This window comes from Peromyscus maniculatus, chromosome 1 (assembly GCF_049852395.1).
Source record: "Peromyscus maniculatus bairdii isolate BWxNUB_F1_BW_parent chromosome 1, HU_Pman_BW_mat_3.1, whole genome shotgun sequence".
Classification (NCBI taxonomy): Eukaryota; Metazoa; Chordata; class Mammalia; order Rodentia; family Cricetidae; genus Peromyscus; species Peromyscus maniculatus.
In genome coordinates, this window is record NC_134852.1 from 97,330,309 (window position 1) to 97,356,049 (window position 25,741).

Sequence of the window (25,741 nt, forward strand, 5' to 3'; positions counted from 1 at the left end):
TTGCTTCTTCTTGTTCTAGAGCTTTCAGGTGTGCTGTTAAGTCACTAGTGTGAGATTTCTCCAACTTCTTTATGTGGGCATTTAGTGCTATGAATTTCCCTCTTAGCACTGCTTTCATAGTGTCCCATAAGTTTGGGTATGTGGTGTCTTCATTTTCATTGATCTCTAGGAAGTCTTTAATTTCTTTCTTTATTTCTTCCTTAACCCATTGGTGATTCAGTTGAGCATTATTCAGTTTCTATGAGATTGTAGGTTTTCTGTAGTTTTTGTTGTTGTTGAAATCTAACTTTAAACCATGGTGGTCTGATAGAACAGAGGAGGTTATTCTAATTGTTTTGTATCTGTTGAGATTTGCTTTGTGGCCAAGTATGTGGTCGATTTTTGAGAAGGTTCCATGGGGTGCTGAGAAGAATGTATATTCTTTCTTGTTAGGATGGAATGTTCTGTAGATATCTATTAGGTCCAATTGGGTCATGACATCAGTTAAGTCCTTTATTTCTCTGTTAAGTTTCAATTTGGGAGATCTGTCCAGTGGTGAAAGTGGGTTGTTGAGATATCCCACTATTAATTTGTGGGGTTTTATATGTGGTTTAAGCTTTAGTAATGTTTCTTTTACATATGTGGGTGCCCTTGTGTTTGGGGCATAAATGTTCAGAATTGAAACTTCATCTTGGTGGATCTTTCCTGTGATGAGTATGTAATGTCCTTCTTGATTTCTTTTGATTGATTTTAGTTTGAAGTCTATTTTGTTGGATATCAGGATGGCTACCCCTGCTTGTTTCTTAAGACCATTTGATTGGAAAGTCTTTTCCCAGCCTTTTATTCCTAGGTAGTGTCTGTCTTTGAATTTGAGATGTGTTTCTTGTATGCAGCAGAAAGTTGGGTTCTGCTTTCGTATCCATTCTGTAAGTCTATGTCTTTTTATAGGTGAATTAAGTCCGTTGATATTAAGGGATATTAATGACCAGTGATTGTTCATCCCTGTTATTTTTGGTGGTAGTGTGTGTGTACTTCCCTTCTTTGGGGTTTACTGTTGTGGCTTTATCTATTGCCTGTGTTTTTGAGTGTGTATCTGACTTCCTTCAGTTGGAATTTTCCTTCTAGTGCTTTCTGTAGGGCTGGGTTTGTGGATAGGTATTGTTTAAATCTGGCTTTGTCTTCGAATGTCTTGTTCCTTCCGTCTATGATGATTGAAAGTTTTGCTGGGTATATTAGTCTGGGCTGACAGCCATGGTCTCTTAGTGTCTGCATTACATCTCTCCAGGTCCTTCTGGCTTTCAAAGTCTCCATTGAGAAATCGGGTGTTATTCTGATGGGTTTACCTTTATAGGTCACTTGGCCTTTTTCCTTGGCTGCTCTTAATATTCTTTCTTTATTCTGTATATTTAGTTGTTTAATTATTATGTGTCGAGGGGACTTTTTTGGAGGGTCTAATCTGTTTGGTGTTCTATAGGCTTCTTGTATCTTCTTAGGCATTTCCTTCTTTAAGTTGGTTTTCTTCTATAATTTTGTTGACTATATTTTCTGTGCCTATGAGTTGGTATTCTTCATCTTCTTCTATCCCTATAATTCGTAGGTTTGGTCTTTTCATGGTGTCCCAAATTTCTTGGACATTTTGGTTCATGACTTTGTTGGCTTTAGTGTTTCCTTCGACTGATGAAACTATTTCTTCTACTGTATCTTCAATGCCAGAAATCCTCTCTTCCATCTCTTGTATTGTGTTGATTATACTTGCATCTGGATTTCCTGATCTTTTACTCAGGTTTTCTATTTCCAGCATTCCCTCTGTTTGTGTCTTCTTTATTTTTTCAATTTCCCTTTTCAGTTCTTGGACTGTTTCCTTTGTTTGTTTCATTGCTTTTTCATGATTTTCTTTCAGTGCTGTATTGTTTTCTTCCAGGACTTTATTGTTTTCTTGGAGGGCTTCTAATTCAGTGTGTTTAACCTCTTTATTCTGGTGTTTTCCTGCTAGAGACTTCTATTGAACTGAGTTTGTAGAAACATTGCTTAAATTTGGTTTTTATCAAAGATTGTCTTATTTTCTTCAGATATTGTGATTGAAAGTTTTGATGGGTATAATAGTCTATGCTGACATCTGTGGTATCTTAAATTCTGTAGAACGTCTGACTTTTCTAGTCATCAGCGATGTGTCTGGTTCTAACAGGTCTGCCATTATATATTACTAGGCTGTTTTCTTTTGTACCTTTAATATTCTTTATTTTACTATATGTTTAATGTTTAGATTACTATGTGACAATGAGACTTTTCTTTAAGAGACTTATTCATTTTCTCTTTTAGAAGTCCTCTCATATTAATAAAGACTTTATTAGGTTCCCTGTCCTGTGCTATAGCTAAGTTTAAATACTTATGGCCTACTGTGTTAGAGTTGCTGGCCTACAATGAAGACATATTGTTCTGTGTGATAATTGCAACATATCGCTATAGTGTTATTACACTGGTGTCCATGATTCTGGATTTGGGAAGATTATAACACTGGTTGGTGTTATCTATTCTTCTCCTTGTTGGCCAGAAGTTCCAGAATTTCTGTGCCATAAATTTCTTGGGTTTTTTTTTGCCCTTTTTTCATTAGTGTGCAGTGTCTGTGTGATGTTGACAAGAAACTCTTGGAATTCTGATAGTTCTGGCCACTTATGTTCAGGTGATATGTGTTTCTAGGTATTCGGGGCTGATACCTTGGAAAGGGGATGTATAAAGTGGATGATTTGAAGGGGTAGACAGGAGACAGAAATGACAGATGTTCCACTATATTCTGTTTAATTCCATTTAAATGAAGGCCCAGTGTGAGGGATAAACCCAAAACATGCTCTGCTACAGAACTGTAAATGACACTGGGAGATTAATTTGGAGGTGAGGAGGAATTGTTTAAGATCTGTAATTAGCCTACTGACTTTCATCAAGTGTGGCTTTCTATAGGAACTAAACATATTGGAAACTTATAATTGAGATTCATTGAGATAAAATTGCATATAATTGTATAAAATTGTGCCACTTATGAAGCAAAAAGTTTAAAATTATTTCCATAATTCAGTGAAAATGAAACACATCATAACAAAATTTTTGAATCACAATGTAAGCAAATGTCACAAGAAAATTTATATGATTTTGTAACTACAAAAATTATATTGAGGGAAGCAACACAGATCCAGAAAGACCAATACTGGATGTTCATTCTTATTTGAGACTCCAACTTTAATTCTTCAGATGTGAGCATATAGCTTGGAGTAATGGCATGAATCTAAAATGGCAAAAGTATTTACTTCCCATCCTGCAGGCTCTGAGTCTCTTGGTGCCTCCTCTAACTCCATCCTTTTCTCCCCAACATTCTCTCTGTCCTGAAAATCCTGCCTAGCCATCAGCTAATCAGTTCTTTATTAACAATGAGAGCAACACATCTTCACAGTGTACATAAGGGCTATTCCATAGCAAAGTAGTTTTATATTTCTACTTAACCAAATTTCTTGGTCCCTTTTTCTGGATAAATGCTTTTAAGTATTAAAGTGACTACAAATGAGCAAAAAGCCACTACAGTACTTACTATCCTCAAGGCTTTGAATCAGTTGGGATAATGTGGCAAAAGGAAAAGTTCATTGTGTAATGCTACCCCTAAACCTATTATTACCATGACTATGGCTTCACTGAGGCTTTCAGAAAAGAGGATGGCTAGCCATGAAAATACAACAGGACTCATGTTGGCCCATGTGTTTAATCCCAGCACTCAGGAGGCAAAAGCAGGTGTGTCTGAATTCAACGCCAGCTGGGTCTATAGAGTAAGTTCCAGAGCTACACAGAGAAACCCACCCCACCCAACCCACAAAAAAATTATTGTTTGTTTGTTTGTCTCACTATGTAACCCTGGCTGTCCTGGAACTCAATATGTAGGCAAGGCTGACCTAGAACTCATATAGATCTGCTTGCCTCTGGCTCCCAAGTGCTGGGATGTGGCTGCTGGCTCCAAAGTGTAGCACCTAGCCCTGATACTTCCTTTGTTTAACCATGCCTTTGTTTCTCTTATGGACTATGAATCTTGTCTAAGTCAAGGATCAGAGAGTCTCCCAAGGATCAAAGGCCTATGCAAAACTTGGTTCAGGAAACCAGAAAACCGTGATATCTTTTTTTTATTATTTTTTTTTATTTGCACTTGGCATTTTATCTCTGGGAGCTTCTTTTAGGTTGCTTTGAAGGTATAGAAATTAACTGACTAAACTGTAAATAGAGAGTAAATAAAACTACCCTAGGCAAAGGGATAGTACTACAGTCCTTTGAGGTTTGGAATCCCTGCAGCTGCATAAGGCTAAATTCATTCTTAGGTACCTTTGAGACTTCTCCCCCCATTCCCCATCCACATGAACCCACATAATCTTGCTGCGACTACAGAGACACTGAGATTATTAAATACTACTTGTAAGTAATTCATATTGAAAAATCTAATCCTTTATTGTGTCATATGAGGTTAGTTTTCATCACCTTTTTGTGAATTGTACGTCATCTACATAAACATTTCAGTGTTTTGATTATATTGAGAACAATAAAGACAAGATGAAAACAAATAAAAAAAATAAAATGGCAAAAGTGGGAGTCAGGGAGCATTAGAGGTATAATTGGCTACAAGTGATTGAACAAGAAAATGGAAAAAAATTATCATTCTAATCAGGAATGGGGAATGATACCAATGCACAGAAAGTAGGGATGGTATAAAAAATAGCAAGGATATTAGAAATAATTTGTAAGTAATGCTATTATCAATTATATTTCTAAAAGAGAAAAAGATAATAAATATAAGAATTTCAGGAGTTCCATAAGCACACTTATATAGTTTACATGAAATTTTCCTATCTGTACCAACTATGTTCTTTCTAACAGCTAAAAAAAAAACCTTCTAACAAAACCTCTAGCAACAAGGGTGAGAAATTCTCTTTAAGTTGTTGGTCATGTTGTCCAAAAAAAATATCAAAAATGTTAAGGATTACTGTTGTTGCCCTTAGTTTCCCTTAAGGTGATAGGGAAATCTCAATTGCTGAAACACCATAAATTTCAGACAGACAACCCCACTGTTCCTGAGCTGGAACTGACATGAAAGCTTCCTTTCTGAGTAGCACCTTTCATACTTCAAGACAATGCACAAGCTTCAAAAGGGGGAGAGGAGCAAACAACATTTCTAGCCAGCTATAATGCCTACAAAACTACAACAAAAAATGACATGGCCAACAATGCTAATGCATAATACTGGTATGCATACTTGGAAGGTAACCAAAAACTTTGTAATTAGACTTTTGACCCACACAGCCATAGGGAAATCATGCCTAGTACTAGCAGTCAAACCAAACTCCCAGAGCTAATGAAGTTATGAATCATGGAGAAGAATGTTTTTAAAACCAGCATAATCCATAATAATATTCTCAGCATATTTTCCTAATACTTACAGACAAGTGCAGACTTCACCCCTCACCAAGGAAACTATTCTTTGACACAGATGGAGACTATTACAAAAGACTACTACTAATCAAAATGCATGCAGAGTTCTGGATCACATTCACGAAGGATATACCTGCAACACAACTCCTACACCTAATTAAGGAATTTGCTGTGAGAATGTGTCTCCTAGTAATGTCAAAATCTTACTCATAAAGGGTCACACATGATTGAATGAATTTGAGCTGCAGAAGGAAAACACCAATGGGCATGAAAAACTGTATGAGAAAGACTAGTCCATGGGACTTAAAAAAAACATAAAGAAGTAAAGAAAACTAACAAATTTAGAGCAGAAGAGTTTGTGATCACCTAAGAAGAGGACATTTGGTTGTCCAGCACCAAAATATTAGCCCTGAAGACAAACATATAACTAACAATATATAGATGGAGAAGTTTATATTTAAGAACATATATGCATTTACATCATATTCCTACCTTACTCCAAAATACACCTCCATCAAGACATTTCTTTCATTAATCGTTCCTTTTATCCCAACATCAACTTGATCACTCATGTTCCCATCTCTACCTACCCCTTGTTTGCCCAGGGGATCTCTTTTATTTCCCTTTCCCAGGGAACTCCATGTGTCCCAGTTCTCCTTTGAGATCTCCTTGTTATGTAGCCTCTCTAGGGATGTGGATTGTAACATGGTTATGCTTTATAGCTGATATCCACTTATGATCAAGGATATACATACCATGTTTGTCATTCTGGGTTTGGGTTACCTCATTCAGGATGATTTTTTTCTAGTTCCATCCATTTGTCTTCAAAATTCATGATGTCATTGTTTTTAAAAGCTGAATAATACTCCATTGTGTAAATGTACCACCACATACCTGTGGACATATGAATGAAAGCCTTGAATCCATTGGCACAGGAAGAACTTCCTGAATATAGCACTAGTATCATAGACACTAAGATCAATAATTAATAAATGGGACCTTATAAACTGAACAGCTTCTATGAGGACATTGTAAATAAGATAAAATAGTGGCCTACAAAATGGTAAAAGATCTTCACTGACTGGAAATCCAACAGAGTGCTGATTTCCAAAATATATAAATAACTCAAGAAAGCTAGGCATCAAAAAACTAAATAATCCAATTAAAAATGGGGTACAGATTTAAACATAACAGAAACTCCTCAACAGAAAAAATCTCTAATTGCAGAGAAACATTTAAAGAAATGTCAACATCCTTAGCTACCAGGGAAATGTAAATCAAAATGACTCTAAGATTCCATCTTACAGCTGACAGAATGGCTAAGATTAAAAACACAAGTGACAGCTCATGATAGAGAGGATTTGGAGCAAGGGGAACACTCCTCCATTCCTGGTGGGAGTGCGAATATCCACTTCCATTTTGGAAATCAATGTGTTGGTTTTTCAGAAATCTGGGCATTGATCAACCTTAACACCCAGCTACACCACTCTTAGACATATAACCAAAGCATGCTCAATTATACCACAAGGAACTTGCTCAACTAAATTCATAGCAGCTTTATTCATAATAGCCAGAACAGGGAAACAATCTAGACTTTTCCTCAATTGCAGAAGGGATAAAGAAAATATTTATAATGCCTAAACTGTTGAAGAATGAAATTTCAGATATCTTATACTCTGCTTGGGTCATGTGACACAGTTACACAACCTCAGTAACAAGGTCATCCAGATAACAGTAATATAACAGACAGGGGGAGAGCATATTGTGGGAAGGATTTTCAGAGCAAGTGGCGAGACCTGTGGTCCATTTTTCATTAGACTTTATCTTTCCATGTTATGCCCATTTCAACATGATTACCTTAAGCACCAAGCCTTTAAACCATTAAAGTTTTGGACAAAAATGGTATCCAATCAGAGCAATTTAAGTCCACATTATATCTATGAAGTTTGGTACAATGACTTAAGGAAATATTGTTCCATTTTAATAATTTATACCAAAATTCATGAATTTCCTTAAAAATAATTTATGAGCAAAATAGTGTTTGTAATCTCAGTCAATATATAACTATTGTATCCTAGTTATAATAAAGGCAATAATGTTAAGAAGAATATCTACTTAGTAGACAAATCCTCAACAATCCCTGAATTAGTGTCCTGTGTTGTTTGACATTATTTGACAGAATTTACTTAAGCATGGAAGTGTTAACTTTTTTTCATAGCTTGAAGGTAAAGTCTGTCTTGCTTGGGAAGTATTGTGACATGATCTTGAGTTAATTGGCTCTACCACATCAGTGTGCAAGAAAGCAACAAATAAGAAGGCTATTATTTAGCTCATGCTCTCCATTGTATTCAGGCCAGAAACCCAGACAAAAAAGGATTGCAACTGCATCAATTAATCCAACATAATTCAACAAATCTGGAGTAATCCCTGATAGATATTCTCTGAGTTTTGTTATCATATTTATGCTAATTCATATCAAATTGATAATCCATATTAAGAACTACAATGACCTTGTTTAACAAAGCATTTCTGTGTGTCTAAATAATTTCCTTCATTCTACCTTGTATGATAACATTCCATAGCATCCACCAGCTGTACATACTTACAGAAGTTCTTTGATTGGAGTTTATTATACATCTGGGCCATGAAATTCTACATTTATTGTTTATATATATCCTGGTAAGGATCCACTGTAGATCCTGAGAAGGAATGTTGCTGATAATATCAGGGCATGGCAGAGGAAAGTTTATAAGAATGATGTGCTAAATTATATGTTAAAAAGTATACTAGAGGGAAAGAATAATTTTTCCTCAGAGTCATTGACTAGAACAATTTAAAGGAAATAACACAGGGATCCTCAGAGACCCATATTATCTTGTCTCAACAAACTGGAAGTACAAATATACTGGGGGAAACAGATGATGTGGAACACCATGTCTTTATGGCTGTCAATTTTATAGACCCAGGCATCCTGATACTAGCCAGCCAACCCAAACAGTAACCTAGGGAAACTTGACTCCTTTAACATATTATTACATATAATATTAAAGAACTTTAATATGAAACTTGAGACCTTGGTTGAAGAGAAAATCTGGAGCATTAAATGGGACACACAAACATACACTATGGCTGTAGCAATTGTGTATTTTCTGCACATATATTGAAATTCTAGAGCTCTATATAGAAGACAGCTTATTCTGTCAAAAGAAACATTTCCATCTTCAAAATGAGTCATACTTTCCTATTATTTTTTTTGGTTTAAGCCAAAACATGAGAGTCAGTTTGTAATGTTTCAGGATCCAGGTCCAATCTTCAAAGTGAATATATTACGTAAGTGAGAATACCTCAAATTTGGAGTGAGTGGTCCTAAACTAATAGCTATAATGCACACACGGATGACATAGTGCAGATGCCTGTAGATCCTGTGCTTGCTACTTCCATCTATCTGAACTCTATTCACTTTTCTCTTGTATGATTATGAGGACAATTGTATCCTCATGTTCTCTAAACCTTCTTGCACTTAGAATCTTTCTTCTTCTGCTTTTATTGTATTCCTTGAGCTCTAAGGAGGGTGAGATTTGATGTAGACCTCCAACTTAGACTTTCTCTCCACAAAATGCTTGGCTGTGGGATTCTGCATTTTTTACATCTCCTGTTGGAAGAGGCCTTTCTACTGATGACTGAATCAGACACTGATCTGTGAGGATAACAGAATATCCATTGGAGACATTTTATTGGCTTTCTTGTGTTTGGTTTTATGCCTTGTTTCTGGGCTCTCTATCCTCAGGTTCTTTACTATATATTCACTGGCTGGTGTGAATTCCACCTCATTGTGTAGGCCTTGGTTAAATCATGTATTAGTGTGCTATTTCCACAACTTCTCTGCCACCATTGCCCTAGCATATTTTTAAGGCAGAACACATTGTAGGTTAAAGGACTCTTTATTATAGGAATGGGTCTCATGAATGGCTCTTGGGATTCTTTTCCTCCTGTTGGGTTGCATTGTCCAACTTCAATAAGATAATTTCCTTTAGCTTATTATATTGTATTTTTTTATAATTGGGTGGTATCTCTCAGAAGCCTGCTTTTTTAGTAGAGCTAGGTGGGTAGATGGGAAGAAACCAGAAGGAATAGAATGAGGGGAAATTATAATCAGGATATATTGTATAAAAAAACTCTATACAATAATAGGGAAAATAACTAGGAAACACTATAAAAATAATGAATCTTAATATAAGGTTCTACATCATCCCATAAAAATAGCATGAGTTATGGAAAACAGCATCTGATTTCTCATCATTTCTAAATTTCATTTGTTATTATTGTAGATAGTAGTAGGACAAGTTGAATTTTTTTAATGCTCAGGTTGTTATGGAAGAATGATTTTTGAATCCTGAGAGAATTTCTAGGTTAGTGTATAGTGTGAGTATGTGTATGTGTGTGTGTGTGTATGTGTGTACAAGTATATGTGTGTGTAAATGTATGATCATGTACACAATTGGTTATATGTGGTATGTGAAGGGCATGATAATGCAGCAATGAGGAAAATAAGAAAATTTTTCTTTTCTTAACATTATGATAGTAGTGAAATAAAATAATATCTTGCCCACCTCCCGTTCCTTCCTCTAATCACTGTCACTTTTTATAAGACTTGATTTTCAAGGTAAGTGACTGCTAAATTTTTATTGTTTTGTTACATTTGAGTGTACATATGTCATGTAAATACAAAATACTAGGTCAAAACATGAATTAATTTCATGTGAATTATTATTTAATTGAAGAGGACACACAAACTATATAATTATAGTATATGATTATATATATACACACAAAAATATACTTAATTATATATAAATTCCCACATAAAATATAAATTTTATGTAAATTTCTATAACAAATTAAAGGGACTCATCATATAAATACATGTCTATATACTCACACACTAACGATTTAGTATAGAACACTACCTCAATGTATAATTTATACTAGAAAAGTTATTTTAGATTTTAATACATAAAATTCAGACTAATACATAGCTATTACCCAATTCAACTACAAGGATGGCTATAAAGAAAGAAACCAGAATTACAGATATAGAAATGTCAGATGACAAGGTTTGGTCCAGAGGAACTTAGGTCTGGGCCAAGTTTTAAATCTCTAATTTGTAGATTTTATTTGCTATTTCTCATGAAAGTACATATTTTGATCTAGAATTTGAGAATAAAATCCTCATTGTAGTTTGTTGAAACTCTGTTTTAATGCTAAAGGGAAATTTAATGAGAATTTTCAATTTTGAAATGCATATTCTTGAATTTTTTTAAAGAATTTCCCTTAGGTCTTAGCAAAATAATGAAGCACTTTGGAGCAAAGATGCAAAGAAGCAGCCCTGCACTAGAGGCCAAGATACAGAAGATTTCCAAGGCCACCATAGCCTTGCCTTTGGTGCTATGGTAGACAGGAAGGAAGGTAACCCAAACACTACAGAACACTAGCATACTGAATGTCAGGTACTTGGCTTCATTGAAAGTGTCAGGCAGATTTCTGGCCAAAAAAGCTACAGTGAAACTTCCCATGGCAATGGAACCCAAGTATCCCAGAACACAATAGAAGGCAATAATTGACCCAATGTTACAGACAATTAAAATTTGGTCTTTTTCAACATGTATGTCAACATCAACAAATGGTGGGGAAGTTCCCAGCCAGATCCCACATAGAATCAGCTGAATCACAGTGCAAACTGGAATGATGTAGTTAGGTGCCCCTGACACCAGCAGCCACCTCATCCTTCTACCTGGAGTAGTAAGCTTGAAGGCCAGTACTACTGTAATTGTCTTGGCCAAGATAGTAGAAGCAGCCACAGTGAAGACTAATGCAAATATGGTCTGTTGTATGAAGCATGTGGCCATATTGGGTTGGCCAATGAAAAGCAAGGAACAGAGAAAGCAAAAGATGAGGGAGATGAGTAGAACATAGCTGAGAGTTCGGTTATTGGCCTTGACTGTGGGAGTGTCCTTGTGCTTCAAAAAGACACCAAGTATTACAGCTGTAAGAATAGAAAAACACAGAGCCAAGCAGGCTAGAGACATTCCCAAGAGATCTTCATAACCCAGAAATGCCACAACTTTTTTGAGACAGTGATTTCCTTCAGGGTTGGCATAGTGATCATCAGGGCACTTCACACACTGATCCATGTCTGGTACAAGAAGAAATGTGTCATCAAGTTTAATATTTCTTGGTAGTTCCAATGACATGTTATATTAATGCTTTATAATTTTCTTCTTAGATTAGCCTTATTTTTGAGGTAGCTAGAATGTTCAAATTTTTGCATTTAAGAATTAATAGCAATATCAAAATCTATTATCATTATGCACAGTTTTCAAATTCTGTTGTATATATTTGTCATTTACATTTTTATTTTCTTGCCAGAATTAATTAGCATGTGACAGAATATTCATGTTTACACAATAAAACACCTTAGTGAAGACAATATAGAAACACATATTTATTCTTAACACTTCAGTAGGCTATAAAGTACAAGATCATAAAACCACATTCTTCCATGCATATTATAGTCTATTATGTATGAGGCGGGTACTATATACTATTGCCATTTTGTAATGGCTTGTGTACTGAAAAACAAATAACTCCATATATTGCTTAAAAGACAGCCCAAATAATGTCAGGGAAAGTAAAAGCTTCAAGAACCATTTACCACCTAAAATCCTTCCATGTTAAACGTATCACATTTGCTATTAAGTTACTTATGAATTTAGGTAATAAACAGAACCTACCAGTTTTCTAATTTCTGTAAGATTTGACTATCACATTCTCAAGAGAAAAATATTTATTGAGAAAACAACATGAAAGAGATGCTTTCAATATATTTTAAATTTGATAAATTTTCATTTATTTTACTTCCAGACCAGAGTTTCCCTTGCTTCCTCTCTTGGCATTCCCTCTACTCTCTTCCTCGCCAGTCCTCCTCTCCTCTGCTTCTCTTCAGAAAGGGACATGCCTCCCACGGGTATCAAGGGAGCATAGCATATAAAGGTGAGGTAGGACTAGGTTCCACTTCTAAAGACATAGATAAGGCACACAATAAAGATAGAGGGAAGAGCTTCCTTCTACCCATATCATGATATTTATAGCACCATATTTTCAATTTCATTAAATTGAATGTATCAACTTGAAAGTAATAATATTATTCTAATTATGAGTTTCCACTCATGACTCTAAATCTCTTACCAATTACATTTCATCTCTCATATTTTAATATTTGATGTTATCTAAACCATTGGACAAATGCATTCATTCTCTTCTATTTTGCAATCATTTATAATTGTTATTTGTCATAAAAATATTTTATTTCCATTATTTTAAAATACACATAGTAAGATATGAAATTTTTAATAATACTGGTGCATTATATTTATTTTAAACTACTCTAAAGTTAATATATTTAAACCATAATTTTCATCAATTTATTTTCTATTTAGTATTCCTAGAAACTGTTTTTCCATTATTCACTTGGTCCTCTACAAAATTTGTTTAACATTTCAATGGAATTATATTTATTTAAACTCTACATGCATCTCCATGTTAATCACGTTTAAATTATTTAGAACAATTTAAATTCTGGTGTGCAGATTAAATAAACAATGAGTTTAGTTTTTCAGTTTGTGTCATTACTACCAAAGTAATTAATTTCTTTTTTTCAGTGACTTGATATGTTACCAATAACATCACTATCAAATGGTTCATCAGGGCCTTGTCACTTAAAAGATATCCCCACATATTCAACCTGAAAAGTTGACATGCATACTTGTTTTCAATAGTGAAATATTAAAATAAATGTCTCAAATTGGAATTCTATATATTATCTTCCAAATTCACCTATGGACAAGTCTACAAATAAAAATGCAACCAATCAACTGACAGCATGATCTACCACAGGACACATAAGAAAATGCATGTTTCTTAATCAGGATGCATCTTCCATGAGCATCTATAAATTATCACAATTCTCATAGTGGCTATGATAATAAGGATGTGCAGCTTCCATGTCTTAGGGAAGATAAGAAGTAGATATATTATGAAGAGCTGAATCCAAGCAAAGATAAATGCTATAGTGATGTTTAGCACTCTAAAGCAGTTTCCAAAAGAAAATGTTACATTAATAGTCACTAGAATAATGATTCAAAACTGTGGTTCAGTACACAGGTTGTGTTGCTTAAGGGGTAGAATTGATGCTAATTTGATTTCATGACAAAATGTATCTTTTCATTTCCCAGAAGACGCCATTGAGAAACATGTAAATATGCCAAAAATTAACAAATCTAATGAATCTTTTAGCATGTTAAATATTTACCTGACATATTGGAAATTTCATTCTCTGTGCAAGGGATACAATCAAAACAGCAGACAGCCTTTCCCTGCTGAGGGGATTTTCTAAATCCTGGACTGCATGGCACACTGCATATTGAGAGTGGAATCTTAGGAAAATAACAAATGGAATATCAAGAAAAAGTCTTACCTACTTGATAGTTGTGATAGAGACTTAAAACATGGTACTATTGAAAAACATCCTTTTAAAATATTCATTAAAAGAAAAAAGGAACGTGTATTTTTTATTGTGGTTGTATATTATAGATGTATTTTGATTTATATATTGAGAAACTTCTATGTATATATGTGTTTATATTTTACCTATATTTATCTATCTATCAGATAGATAGATAGATAGATAGATAGATAGATAGATAGATAGATAGATAGATGATAGATAGAAGATAGATACATAGATACATAGATACATAGATAGATAGATATAGATAGATACATAGACAGATAAATATGTAGCTATCATGTTGGAAGATATTCCTGGCTGGTAAAGGTCATAGCCTCCCCACGGCCTAGCAGCTTATCTCAATGGCTCTACAACATGAGGCTCATTTCTTTCAGCAGAACTTCCTGCCCTTACCTGCCCTTATTTGGAGAATGTACCTGGACCTGTAGGTCAGAACTTATCTGAATGCTGTTTCTAAACCAATTGCCTGTCTCTAAACTAGATATCTGATTCATATTTGGTTTGAACTTTGCCACAGATTTCTGCTAGAAGATTTGTGCTAAGAGGTCTGCTATAGGACCCTGTTGCCACATACTAAGCCTTGTGATAAGAGCAAGCCACTTAATGCAAATTAGGGTTTGTCATTAGGCCCCCCAATCTTATATATTCCTTATATTCTAGAATTAAGTTGAGCAGATTCATGAAAATCTGTCTCTTGGAGAGCTTTCTGTGTTTGTACTCTTGGGCCATGTACAAAGCTCTCTGAACCTGCTACCAAATCTTGCCCTCAAGACTTTGAGGACAACAGGCTGGGAGGAAAAGAGGACCCCTCACAATATATGAATATTCATACTACTGAAATAAAATATGTCCTGAAAGAAAAATCTAGAAATGTGGGAAGTAAGTTAGTGACTATATTTGAAAGTACTCTATTTCATAAGGGTGCTGAAATCAATTTAAGATTTCGGTTACTTATATTGCATGGAGAATTGTACAAGGATGTGCAACAAACCTGATTCAGGTCTATGTTCCACTTTATCATCTCTTCAGACATATACAATTGTTGTCCATGTAGCAAATGTTTGGAAAACTTTCCTATTTTCACCTTAAGTGCATGATTATGCACAAAATGGATAGTGTAGTGAATGTCATAGTCTACATTCTGATTTTCTTTCTGATTCATGTTTACTTGATCTCCAACAAGGTTTATAAATTGTATGTTCTTCAGGAAATGGATCATCTGAAACATTTATTATTTTAGGTTCAAGTATGCTTACACATCAGAACAAATAATTTTAAGTATAGATTGCCTCTAATTTTCATTAATCTGTCTAGAAATGCAACTTAATACCAAGTACTCATAAATAGATGTAAAAATCCACATAGAGATAACAATAACATTATGTTTTTGAAATATCAGCTTCTCCCTGAGATGAATTATTTAACACTTGCAACCTGAATGTTATTACTGGAGCATAGAGAGAAATAATGCACATTATTTCCCCTAAACATTACCTGATAATCAGGTAAGGAATTGTAGTCCTCAGTATCTTAAAAAATGTGGAAGAATTACTTGTTTTTATTTAGGATATGTCCAATTAATTGCTCATGAACTTTTTCATCACTTAAAAGGACATGCAGCTTTTTGTTGACTTTAAAATTTTCATGAGAAAGAAATACATTTTATTTAAAATATTAAAAGCATGCATAAGTGGTGGAAATGTTATTGGAAATATTATTGGCTTAATTTAGGAAAATCTGTCTGAGTGTCAGTTTTTCCTGGAGTGGAGTCTATAAAAATAAGATTCCCATGATATTTTGTCAAAGGTACCTAAAATGTTGTGTACGATACAAAGGCTCCTGGAATCCTTGGATAGAACCTACATTATCCATTGTGAAATTATATCTATGACACTACATTTCATTCATTGAAATACATATTACCTGCCAAGAGTCAAATTCCAGTTTTTTCTCAGAATATCTTGGCAATGTATCTACTTCTTGTAGTAGCATCTCATGGAGCGCATGTGCCACAGCATACACAGCATTGTATAGGACATAACCTGTACCACCCACAGATATTTCTAATTGGTGCCTTAATAACCAATGATATCGTTTTTCTATTGAGCAATTCTTAAGATTCATAGAATTAAATGAAGTCAGAGAACAATTAAAATACAGCCACCATAATTTGGCCAGTGAAATTTCATTACTATACTTGGAAGAATCTGCTGTCTCAAGAAATGTTCTAAAACCAGGTAATTCAGAAAAGTGAAGTGAAAAAGTAAACATCCCATAGAAGGAATCAAGAAGGAATCTGTAATTATAATGGATCATATTCCACTGTGAAGTAGTGATCCAGATCCTCTGAACATTTGATAATCTGTAGAGTCCAAGGTTAAGTTGCAGATGAGAATCTTTGTCTCCATAAATGATAACAACTTTGGCTGATGATGTTGTGATCTCATTATAATAGACATTTATATTTTTCTGGAATAATATTTTATCTTCCATGACAATATGCACAAAGGCTAAGCATGCACTGTTTCTTTGCATCTCTCGTCTCAAATCTGAGAGAAATTGAAGTCCTAGATCATCATCTGAAATGATTACACCAAGCCAGTTCCACTTGAAATATACCACCATAGACACCATGGCCAAGGCCAGGGATATGTCCTTAGGAGCCATCTGATAGAGATGTGGAAACTGTTCACGGCTGCTCAGGAGAGGATGAAATGGTCCATAGTAAAGCTAAATGCCATATAACAGACAGTAAGTTGAAAAATGTGGAATACATAATGATCAGTATAAAACAAATTGTGCTCACCATAAGATGGAAATAATAAGACATATGAATTTTTATCTCATTAATAAATCACATGTAATTTCTTTCAAATATCTTAAAAAGTACAGATGAACGAAGTCTGCTACTAAAACACTTCAAAGTTCTCCTTTTCTTTGGGTCTATTTATGTTGAATTAGTGGTATATTTCACAATAATTTTTGAGTATATACACTTTAAATTCTATGCATCAAAAAATACACATACATACTTTTTTCTTCTTTTTCTCAGCCACAGTATCTGAATATCAGAATGAAAGGAGCCAATGTTTATTAAAACTAACTCATTCCTGCTTACCTCTGGTCTATTTGTGATGTACAGGAGTGGTCCAAGCATAGCAGATGATAACCATATCGGACCTGTAAGTATGATTAAATATCGTCTCTGATTTATACAGTAGTAGTTAGGAAGAAGTTCATCTATTTTTGTAGATAAACTATTCATTCTCCAATCATCCAGGAGGTTACATTCAACTTTAACTAGCAGAGAAATATTGGGTAGAATGTGAGGATCTTTGTTGATATTTTCAAGAGCAAAATAAAGAGACAAAATCAAGTGCATATTCTTATATGTCACCCTGAAAAGAGAGAAAAGAGATCATTAGAGAAGGGCTCCAAACATGATAGTATTAAATTAAACTAATAGTTTTTATGTATTTAATGCTTGGGTTTTTTTTCACATTGATATGGAGACACAAGCCATGTTACTGTGCTGTATGAGAGTATGAACTTTCTGGAATTATGTAATGATTCTTAAAAGATTATGAGGTGGATCTCACTCATGTGGGATGTTTTGATTTTGAACTTTCACACAGTTTTATTCCCTTGTCTGTGAGCATGGTGAGAATTTTCTAGAAGACATTGAATCTGCTCATTCCCTTATTGTAGAATTGTAACAAAGAAAAGAAATGGAAAAGAGGTAGATATTATCTTCTACCCAGATTGTGATGCATTTTTATAAAGTAGCAGCCATTAACATGGCTATGACTTAGTTATGAATATAAGTAATGGATGACCAAATATTTCCATCTCTCTCACCATCTCTGAGAATCTTAAGTTCATAAGCAATGCAGACAGCATAACTACTTTTAATTTTTCTCTGTACTTCATATACCTTTGTCCATTCCCATTCCCTTTGATGCTGTATAATCTTCAGTGATATGTTATTGACCGTGACAATGGCCATTTATTATGAGTAATAAACTATCTTCACATGGGCCCTCATGTTGATGATGACCAATTTCATTTTCTGTATTCATCTGAACATGCTAGTCATGTCTCTAGATTCCTCTTGCTTTCTGCTGATTATCAAAATGCTTTCCTTCCTTAACATCTTAACTTTTATTCTCCATGCAGATACTCTGATATATTTTTCTTGTACATTTTGAGCATGATCTCTAACAATTTGTTAATAATGTGTTTCATTTTTCTGTTTTCCTTATGAATGGTTTAACTTTTTTTTCACTCATGTGTATTCTATTGCTTTATGATACTTCCATATCTGAGTGAACTAGCCTAATTTGTTTCACTAGAGCTAATATTCAATTCAATACACAGTATATTTTCCCTATAATTTGTGGTTCTAATGCCCAAATAATTTTACTCCAATGTTTTCTATTCTTTTATTTCTTAAACTTTTCTGTTGGATTCAGAAAAAAACGTAGCTTAAATTATTTTTCATTGCCCTGCTATTTGTGATGGACTTAATTGATATATGATATTGCCAGTTTTAAATTTGAATTCTCTAATTCAAGCAATGAAGTCACTTTTCCATGACATTAATATCTAAAATTGTTAAAATCGATGTTTTCCAAATAAAGTTTTAGAATTTATATTTGTTCTTCTTACATACACAAATCTTCTATTTCCATGAATTCTTACTATTCATTCTTTTTTAACTTAAAGGTTTCTATATCTCATATTTGTGATATAATCACAATTAGTGATTTACATACTTATTAAAAATCATTTTTCTATATAACATCATCAATATTTCCACATTTCCTAATCTGATTGATGACCCATTACTCATCAGTACTGGATTTTCATTTTATTCTATGGACAACCTGAAGTATAACTGAATATAATTTCCCCTTCACTTCTCCATATGGTCTTCTGCTCCAAAGCATGAGTGTGATAAGGTATTGTCAAACTTGAACACTGTTTATTTCAAGACCAAATTTTGTTGTCACCATTTGTTACAACCAAAAAAAAGTCCTTTAATGTCAGGATTTGTATTGCTTATAACTCTTGGAATAATCCTCATTTCTCATATTATTTCACCCCTCTGTGTTTTTGTAGGTATCTTTGCTTTATTTGAAGTCACAAATTTGCTGTTCTAAGTAAATCCTTTATCTGTATATAACTTAAATATCTATGCATAAATCTCATCCATTAGAGAAAAATGGCTAATATGGTTAAATATTGGCCATTAATAAATGCTTAAGAAGGAAGTCCTCATTTTCTTTAAGAATATGACACCTAGTGAATCATTGATTGGCCAGTGGAAGGACACAGGTGGAAAATTAATTAGAAGTACAAATTATACTTGGTGGCTTAATTAAAAAAAGTGGTTAAGGAGGGGAGCACATATCATCAAAGTACATTATACCAAACTCTTAACCAACTAATAAAAATTGTATTTAATGCAATTAGCTTCAAAACATTACAGTTTTATATGTATTCACAATTTCGGAGATTTAAATTGATGTGAATGTAGTTTGATTAATATCCCTGGCATCCCTGTGTCTAGGATGGGGAGAGTCAAGGCCAAAAGTATTTACATCATGTCTTAGATAAACAAGAGAAAATAATTGATAAAGTTAGGATTTTACAATTCTAATAAAATAATTTATCCTCAATTCAAGTGTGCCACATATAAGTACCAAACTGAAGTTTGTTTAATTAGTGTGCAAGAATTTTAGAGACCCTCAAATTCAGTCTATATTCATTATTAATATATAAAGAAATAAAATACATACAATATGCTGCCCTTTCTGTCATCAATCAATCCAATCACAAGTTCTAGTGAATAACTTAAGCCACAAAGGAAAAAGGCTTTGGTTAGTTAAAGAAATTCTGATTAAGTATGCAATCAAAGGATTTGGCATATATGAAATCTGTTTTATTATATTACCTGCCAAAAAGGATGGTTCAACTCAGAAGTAACCTGTGCAGAAACTGATCAACCAATAATCCTTTCTAGTGATGAATTTTTGAAAAATATCAATGCAGAATATTGATCTGGTATATTGAAAGAATTCTTCAATTCAAGTTTAAAATGAATTCATTTCAAACATTTCATTTTAATATTCTAATTCATCACAAAATCAATTTCTAATATGCTACAAGGCCCATGAAAACAAACAATGACTAGGATTGTCAGATATTGACATAGGCTACAGTCAATCATGTTTACTGCAAACAATAATCTCATAAACATTTTTCCAGAGATATAATTCAAATCAAATCCTAGTAACATTTAGTCAATTTGTAAGCTGTCTTTGAAAACGAAAGATATAAAATAAACAGAGAAAATGCTAGAAAGTATTTCATGCAATGTTAGATTAAAATTGAGAGATAAACACACTAATTTCAAAGATAAATTAGCAAATTGTAAGTATTAAAACTTTGTACTTGCATATGAATAACAAGGGTGAAAATGTTTTAAATTAAGTGCGTAGGATATAGGATTCTCTGGCAACATATAAAACATCATACAAATATGATTAGTGACTAGGCATATATATATATATATATATATATATATATATATATAGAGAGAGAGAGAGAGAGAGAGAGAGAGAGAGGGAGAGAGAAAAAAGTTTATATGTTTGTATATAAATTTACATACAAACACACACACACACACACACACACACACACACACACACACACACACACACATACCTGTATTATACGTGTGTTTTAGAAAGGTATATTTTATCCCCTTCACTATAAAACTAGATTTAAATTTAGCTTCACAAGTGCACATGTAGGTAATTTTTACTCAGTTTTTTTCATTTCTACAATATAATTTTTTATTAACTATTATGTTGTTTTTCATGGTAGAACCATCCCAATACTAGCAAGGAAAGGAGAATACAAGCCTATATGCTGATTTGTCACAACATATGAACAGATATAACATGTTTAGAAAAATGTTTCTATGATATTTTTGTAATAAATATATATTTGAAAGAATATTAGATAATTTGATCCAGTTTTTGAATGAATGATTATTTACATGTAGAAAATCATGGATATGATCTGTGCTATTTAGCAGCCTTTGTATCTCTGTTGCATTTATGACTACATAATCCATTTCTTGCCTTAATGAGTATTCCAGTAATCTTACAGAAAGATCACAAAACTGAGGAGTGTTTAGTCATAAGCTGGTGAGATTTCAGGCCTAATAAAAAGATGAATTACAATTTCTCTCTTCTCTACTTCCAAGAAGACAGTTTCTCTAGAACTGCAAGAACTCCTGTGACTGGTAGAGCTATCACAAAACTTTGCCTAACTTGAGTGAACATTTTCTCATTCAAGCTCTACTTAACCTCTTCTCAGATATTTTTTATATTTGTTTGATATTTTGGACATCTGAGTCATCACTCTCATGATTCGTTTCACTGTCAAAATTACATTGTCAGTGTAAAATATACATGATGTAGGTTAATGTCAATCCTTATCTTCCTTCATCCCCTTGGTTATGTTTTACACCTATATCACTTTCATTTCTGTTTTTCATTATTTCCTTAATTTCTTTCATCTACTCCATGATCCTGTACTATGAATTTCATTCACCCATATGTGATTAATAAATGAATACAACTTTTGTCTCAAATGATAAAACTTCACTGTGGTATTCCTCACAGAGAGTACAATGCCTATCTTGTGCAATGTTGATTAGCAGATATTTAGAGTGTTGCTTGTGTCAGTTTGCTTAGCATGCTACAGAAGACATAGCTACAATTATCCAAACCAAATATCAAATCCAGTACACATCACTAATCCAGTTAAAGTATGATCAAATATATAAATCTACAGTGTGTTGTTCATATTTCCGCAATATATGAACACACTCTTGATAATTTGAAGGAAGGAAAAGAGAAACAGATGTGGAATGAGTGTCAGAGATTAAAGTTATGAAGCAGAGAATCAAGAAATGAAAATATTAAATCAATAGTAAGAAAAGTGATCATATTTGTGTGTTTAATAGATTTCTTTCAAACTGTGGTATGTGCAACAGGCAGCAACTTTCATTCCAGCACTTGAAAAGAGAGATGTAAAGTCAGTATTTACAGTGACAATTTATAGTTGGGCTTTTCTTATGATCCCCAGCTAAAAAAATGACATGGAGCCATATTATTTATGAAATCTCAGCCTTAGCTTAGGCTTGATTCTAAACAGTTCTTATAACTTAAGTTAACCTATTTTTGTTCATTTAATTTCTGCCTTGTGGCTTTGTTACAATACTACTGCACTGCCAATCTTGCCTGATCTGTGTCTCATGGTATCTCTGCCTTCTTTTTTCTGGTGTCCTCTCTGCCCACAAAATCTTGCCTGACTCTTGTCCATTCAGCTTTCAATTAAAACAGAGTGACACATCTTCACAACACACATCTTTAGCAATTACACAGACGGCTCCTAAATTTGTATACATGGTTTTTATACATGAATAACATAGAACTTTAAGGGAAAAAACACTTCTGACATTGCCATTAAAAAGAATATGGCTGTACATGTGCTTAACTGAAAAAATATTTAACAGAAAGAATAAAATAACCACAGTGAATAATCTTTATGTTTCTCTGCTTGATTTCAGCTGCAGAGTCATGCAGCCCAGCAATTTTGAAATGATTATATAAATAACATTTAAACATTTGAAATATATATGAATATATATTTTTGTATTTTGTGTATAAATGTGTATAGATGCATATATTTATATATATATACATATATATATAATAAATTACTTGTATTATACTTGTGTTTTAGAAAGCCATAGTGTATCCCCTTCACTACAAAATTAGATCTCAATTCAACTTGACAAAGGAACACGTAGGTAACATTTGCTCAAATTTTTATTTCTGCAACATTATTTTCTTTATCAACTATTATATTCTTTTTTCATGATAGAACCATGCCAATACTATTAAAAATGGTGATACAACCTATCCTGATTTTGCACAACATATGAACAGAGATAACACATTTAGAAGCATTCTTCGATAATGTTTTATGTAATAAATATATACTTCAAAGAGTATTAGATAATTCATTGTTTTGGGAATAATGTTTATTTACATGTAGAAAATCATGGATATGATCAATACCTTTTAGCAACTTTTGTATCTCTGTTGCTTTTATGCCTACATAGTACTTTTCTTGCCTTAACAAACATTCTAGTAATCTTACATAGATTGATACATCACTGAGGAGTGTTGAGTCATAAGCTGATGAGATGTAAGAAAAAATAAAAGGGGGAATTACAAGTTCTCTCATCTCTACTTCTAAGAAGTCAGTTTCTCTCCAACTTCAAGAACTCTAGTGACTGGTAGAGATATGACAAAACTGTGCCTAACTTGAGTGACAATTTTCTTATTCAAGTTCTACTAACCATCCTCTTAGATACTTTTTAAATTGGTATTTTGGACTCCTTGGTCACCACTCTCATGCTCCCTTTCATTGTGAAAATTGCATTGTTAGTGTGAAAAATATGTGATGTCACATAATGTCATTCCTCATTGTCCTTCATCCTGTGCTTATGTTTTATACCTAGACCAATTTTATTGTTGATTTTCATTATTTCCTTAAACTTTTTGAAAATTTCTCTCATCTGCTACATGACCCCAAACATCCTCCTCTGCTATCAGTTTCATTCATCCATATGTGATTAATAAATGAATACAACTTTTGTCTCAAATGATAAAATTTCACTGTGGTATCCCTCACAGAGGGTACATTGCCCATCTTGTACATGTTTATTACTAGATATTTAGAATGTTACTTGTGACAATTTGCTTAGAATTCTACAGGAGACATTGGAACAATTATCCAAACCAAATATTGAATCCAGTATACATCACCAATCCAGTTAAATTATGGTCAAATATAAAAATCTACTATAAATATGCTGTACATATTCTCACACAATACATAAACACACTTTTTATAATTGGGAAAAAGAAAAGAGAAACAAATGTGGAATAAGTGTCAGAGATTAAAGTTATGGAGCAGAGAATCAAGACATAAAATTATGAAATCAATAGTAAGAAAAGTGACCATAGTTGTGAGTTTAATAGATTTCTTACAAGCTGTGGCATGCGCAACAGAAAACAGCTTTTCTTTGGGTGACTATTTCAAAAAAATTACACGGAGACATATTAGAAAAGCTCAGCCTTAACTATGACTTGTTTCTAACTAGCTCTTATAACTTTAACACATTTCTGTTAATTTATGTTCTGCCTCGTGGCTTTATAACCATATCTCTGTACTACCCATCTTGCTTGCTCTGCATCTTCTGGCATCTCTGCCTTCTTCTTTTCAGCATCCTGCCTACCCAAAACTCCTGCCTAGATATTGGGCATTCTGTGTTTTATTAAACCAGTGACACATCCTCACAACATACCCTCTTTAACAAGTACACAAACTGTCTCCTGAAATTGTATAGATGGCTGTTATACATGAACAACATAGAACTTAAAAGAAAAAAAAACACTACTGACATTACCATTAAAAAAGAAATCTGGCTGTACATGTTCTCAACTGAAACAAAATTTAATGCAAAGAATAAAATTACCACAGTGAATGATCTTTATGTTTTTAGGCTTGATTTCAGGAGTCATGCAGCACAGCAGTTTTGAAATGATGATATGAACAGTATTTGAATATAAATGCAGTATTTTTTTAAGAAATGTACCCATGAAGCATTTAAGAAATACCAACGTCTTCTCTTCCAAGGAATTGGGCATTCCATTATGATGAAAAAAAAAAGACACTAGCACAACACTGATAGAAAAATTTACTCAGGCTCAAAGAAATGGACTCATGGCAGTATCTTGGATTATATTTCTTGGGAATATCACTTGGCAACATAAAGTAGGAACTGCTAGTATAAAGGAAATCTCTCTAGAAGAAATATAGACAGGGTACATCACTCAGCTTTCAGCCTGAAAAAAACTGACTCTAAAAAGATGAATCAGATAACCATTAAATCACCTGAAACAGGGCAATAATCAGCATAAAACAAAATAAATTTTGGTCATGTCCTAGAGAGTAAGGTAGGGCAAAACAGACAGAAAACATGTAGAATGATGTTTTGTCTATATTTGAGCATTCTATGTATGTACATTGATAATCATTCAAAAATAAATACATGAAGAACACTTACTTCTTATCTAGATTTCTGGTTAAATATTCATTCTTGATGTGACCATGCTTTGTGTAAACAGAAAAAAAACAATCAGTGTCTTTATCTTCACCCCAGGTATCTAGATCTTTATGTCTCAGAAAGCACCTGGGACCCATCAAACTGCAGAAAAGAAAGGAAAGCCTCAGGACCAAGAAGAAAAATGTCAAGTAGAACATCTTTATAATGTCATCAAGTCTGGAACCAAGGCAAGGTGTAATAAGTAGAATTTCACAGAAAACCACGCTTCCAATGTGCCTGTACACGCATATGTGTCTCTTTCACTGCTCTAGTAGATAGGAGTCTATTTTTTGTTTCCTAATATAATTCTTCTCATGTTATTATTCTCTGGAGAACTCTTAAACATTCTCAGGCTTCAGGGTCTGCATCTGAGTTAATATGCTCAGGTGCAAGAAAATTTCAGTAATTTTGTTTAAGTAATTATCTTCATTTGAACATTCCTGTGATTCCATCCACATCGATGG

The 25,741-nt window shown here is 33.5% G+C and overlaps 1 protein-coding gene across 1 annotated transcript; it reads right to left on the bottom strand.

The window, feature by feature from the left end:
* Window positions 1-10,706: 10,706 nt before the first annotated feature.
* Window positions 10,707-25,435, bottom strand: LOC121826213 (vomeronasal type-2 receptor 116-like). Its single transcript, XM_042270037.2, has 6 exons — window positions 25,239-25,435; window positions 17,139-17,418; window positions 15,944-16,750; window positions 15,012-15,239; window positions 13,802-13,925; window positions 10,707-11,626 (listed from the first exon to the last, which is right to left on the bottom strand). Exons 1-6 carry the CDS (start codon window positions 25,433-25,435, stop codon window positions 10,707-10,709), a joined length of 2,556 nt encoding a protein of 851 aa, XP_042125971.2.
* Between the last annotated feature and the right edge of the window lie 306 nt (window positions 25,436-25,741).

Excerpts from the sequence above, each read along its gene's own strand:
- LOC121826213 (XM_042270037.2), bottom strand. The coding sequence starts at position 25,435 with ATGTTCTACTTGACATTTTTCTTCTTGGTCCTGAGGCTTTCCTTTCTT. Across the intron at positions 15,240-15,943 it reads TGGAATTTGACTCTTGGCAG|ATGATCCATTTCCTGAAGAA; the intron begins GTAATATGTATT and ends TAAATGTTTCAG. Across the intron at positions 13,926-15,011 it reads GGAACATAGACCTGAATCAG|ATTCCACTCTCAATATGCAG; the intron begins GTTTGTTGCACA and ends TATTTTCCTAAG.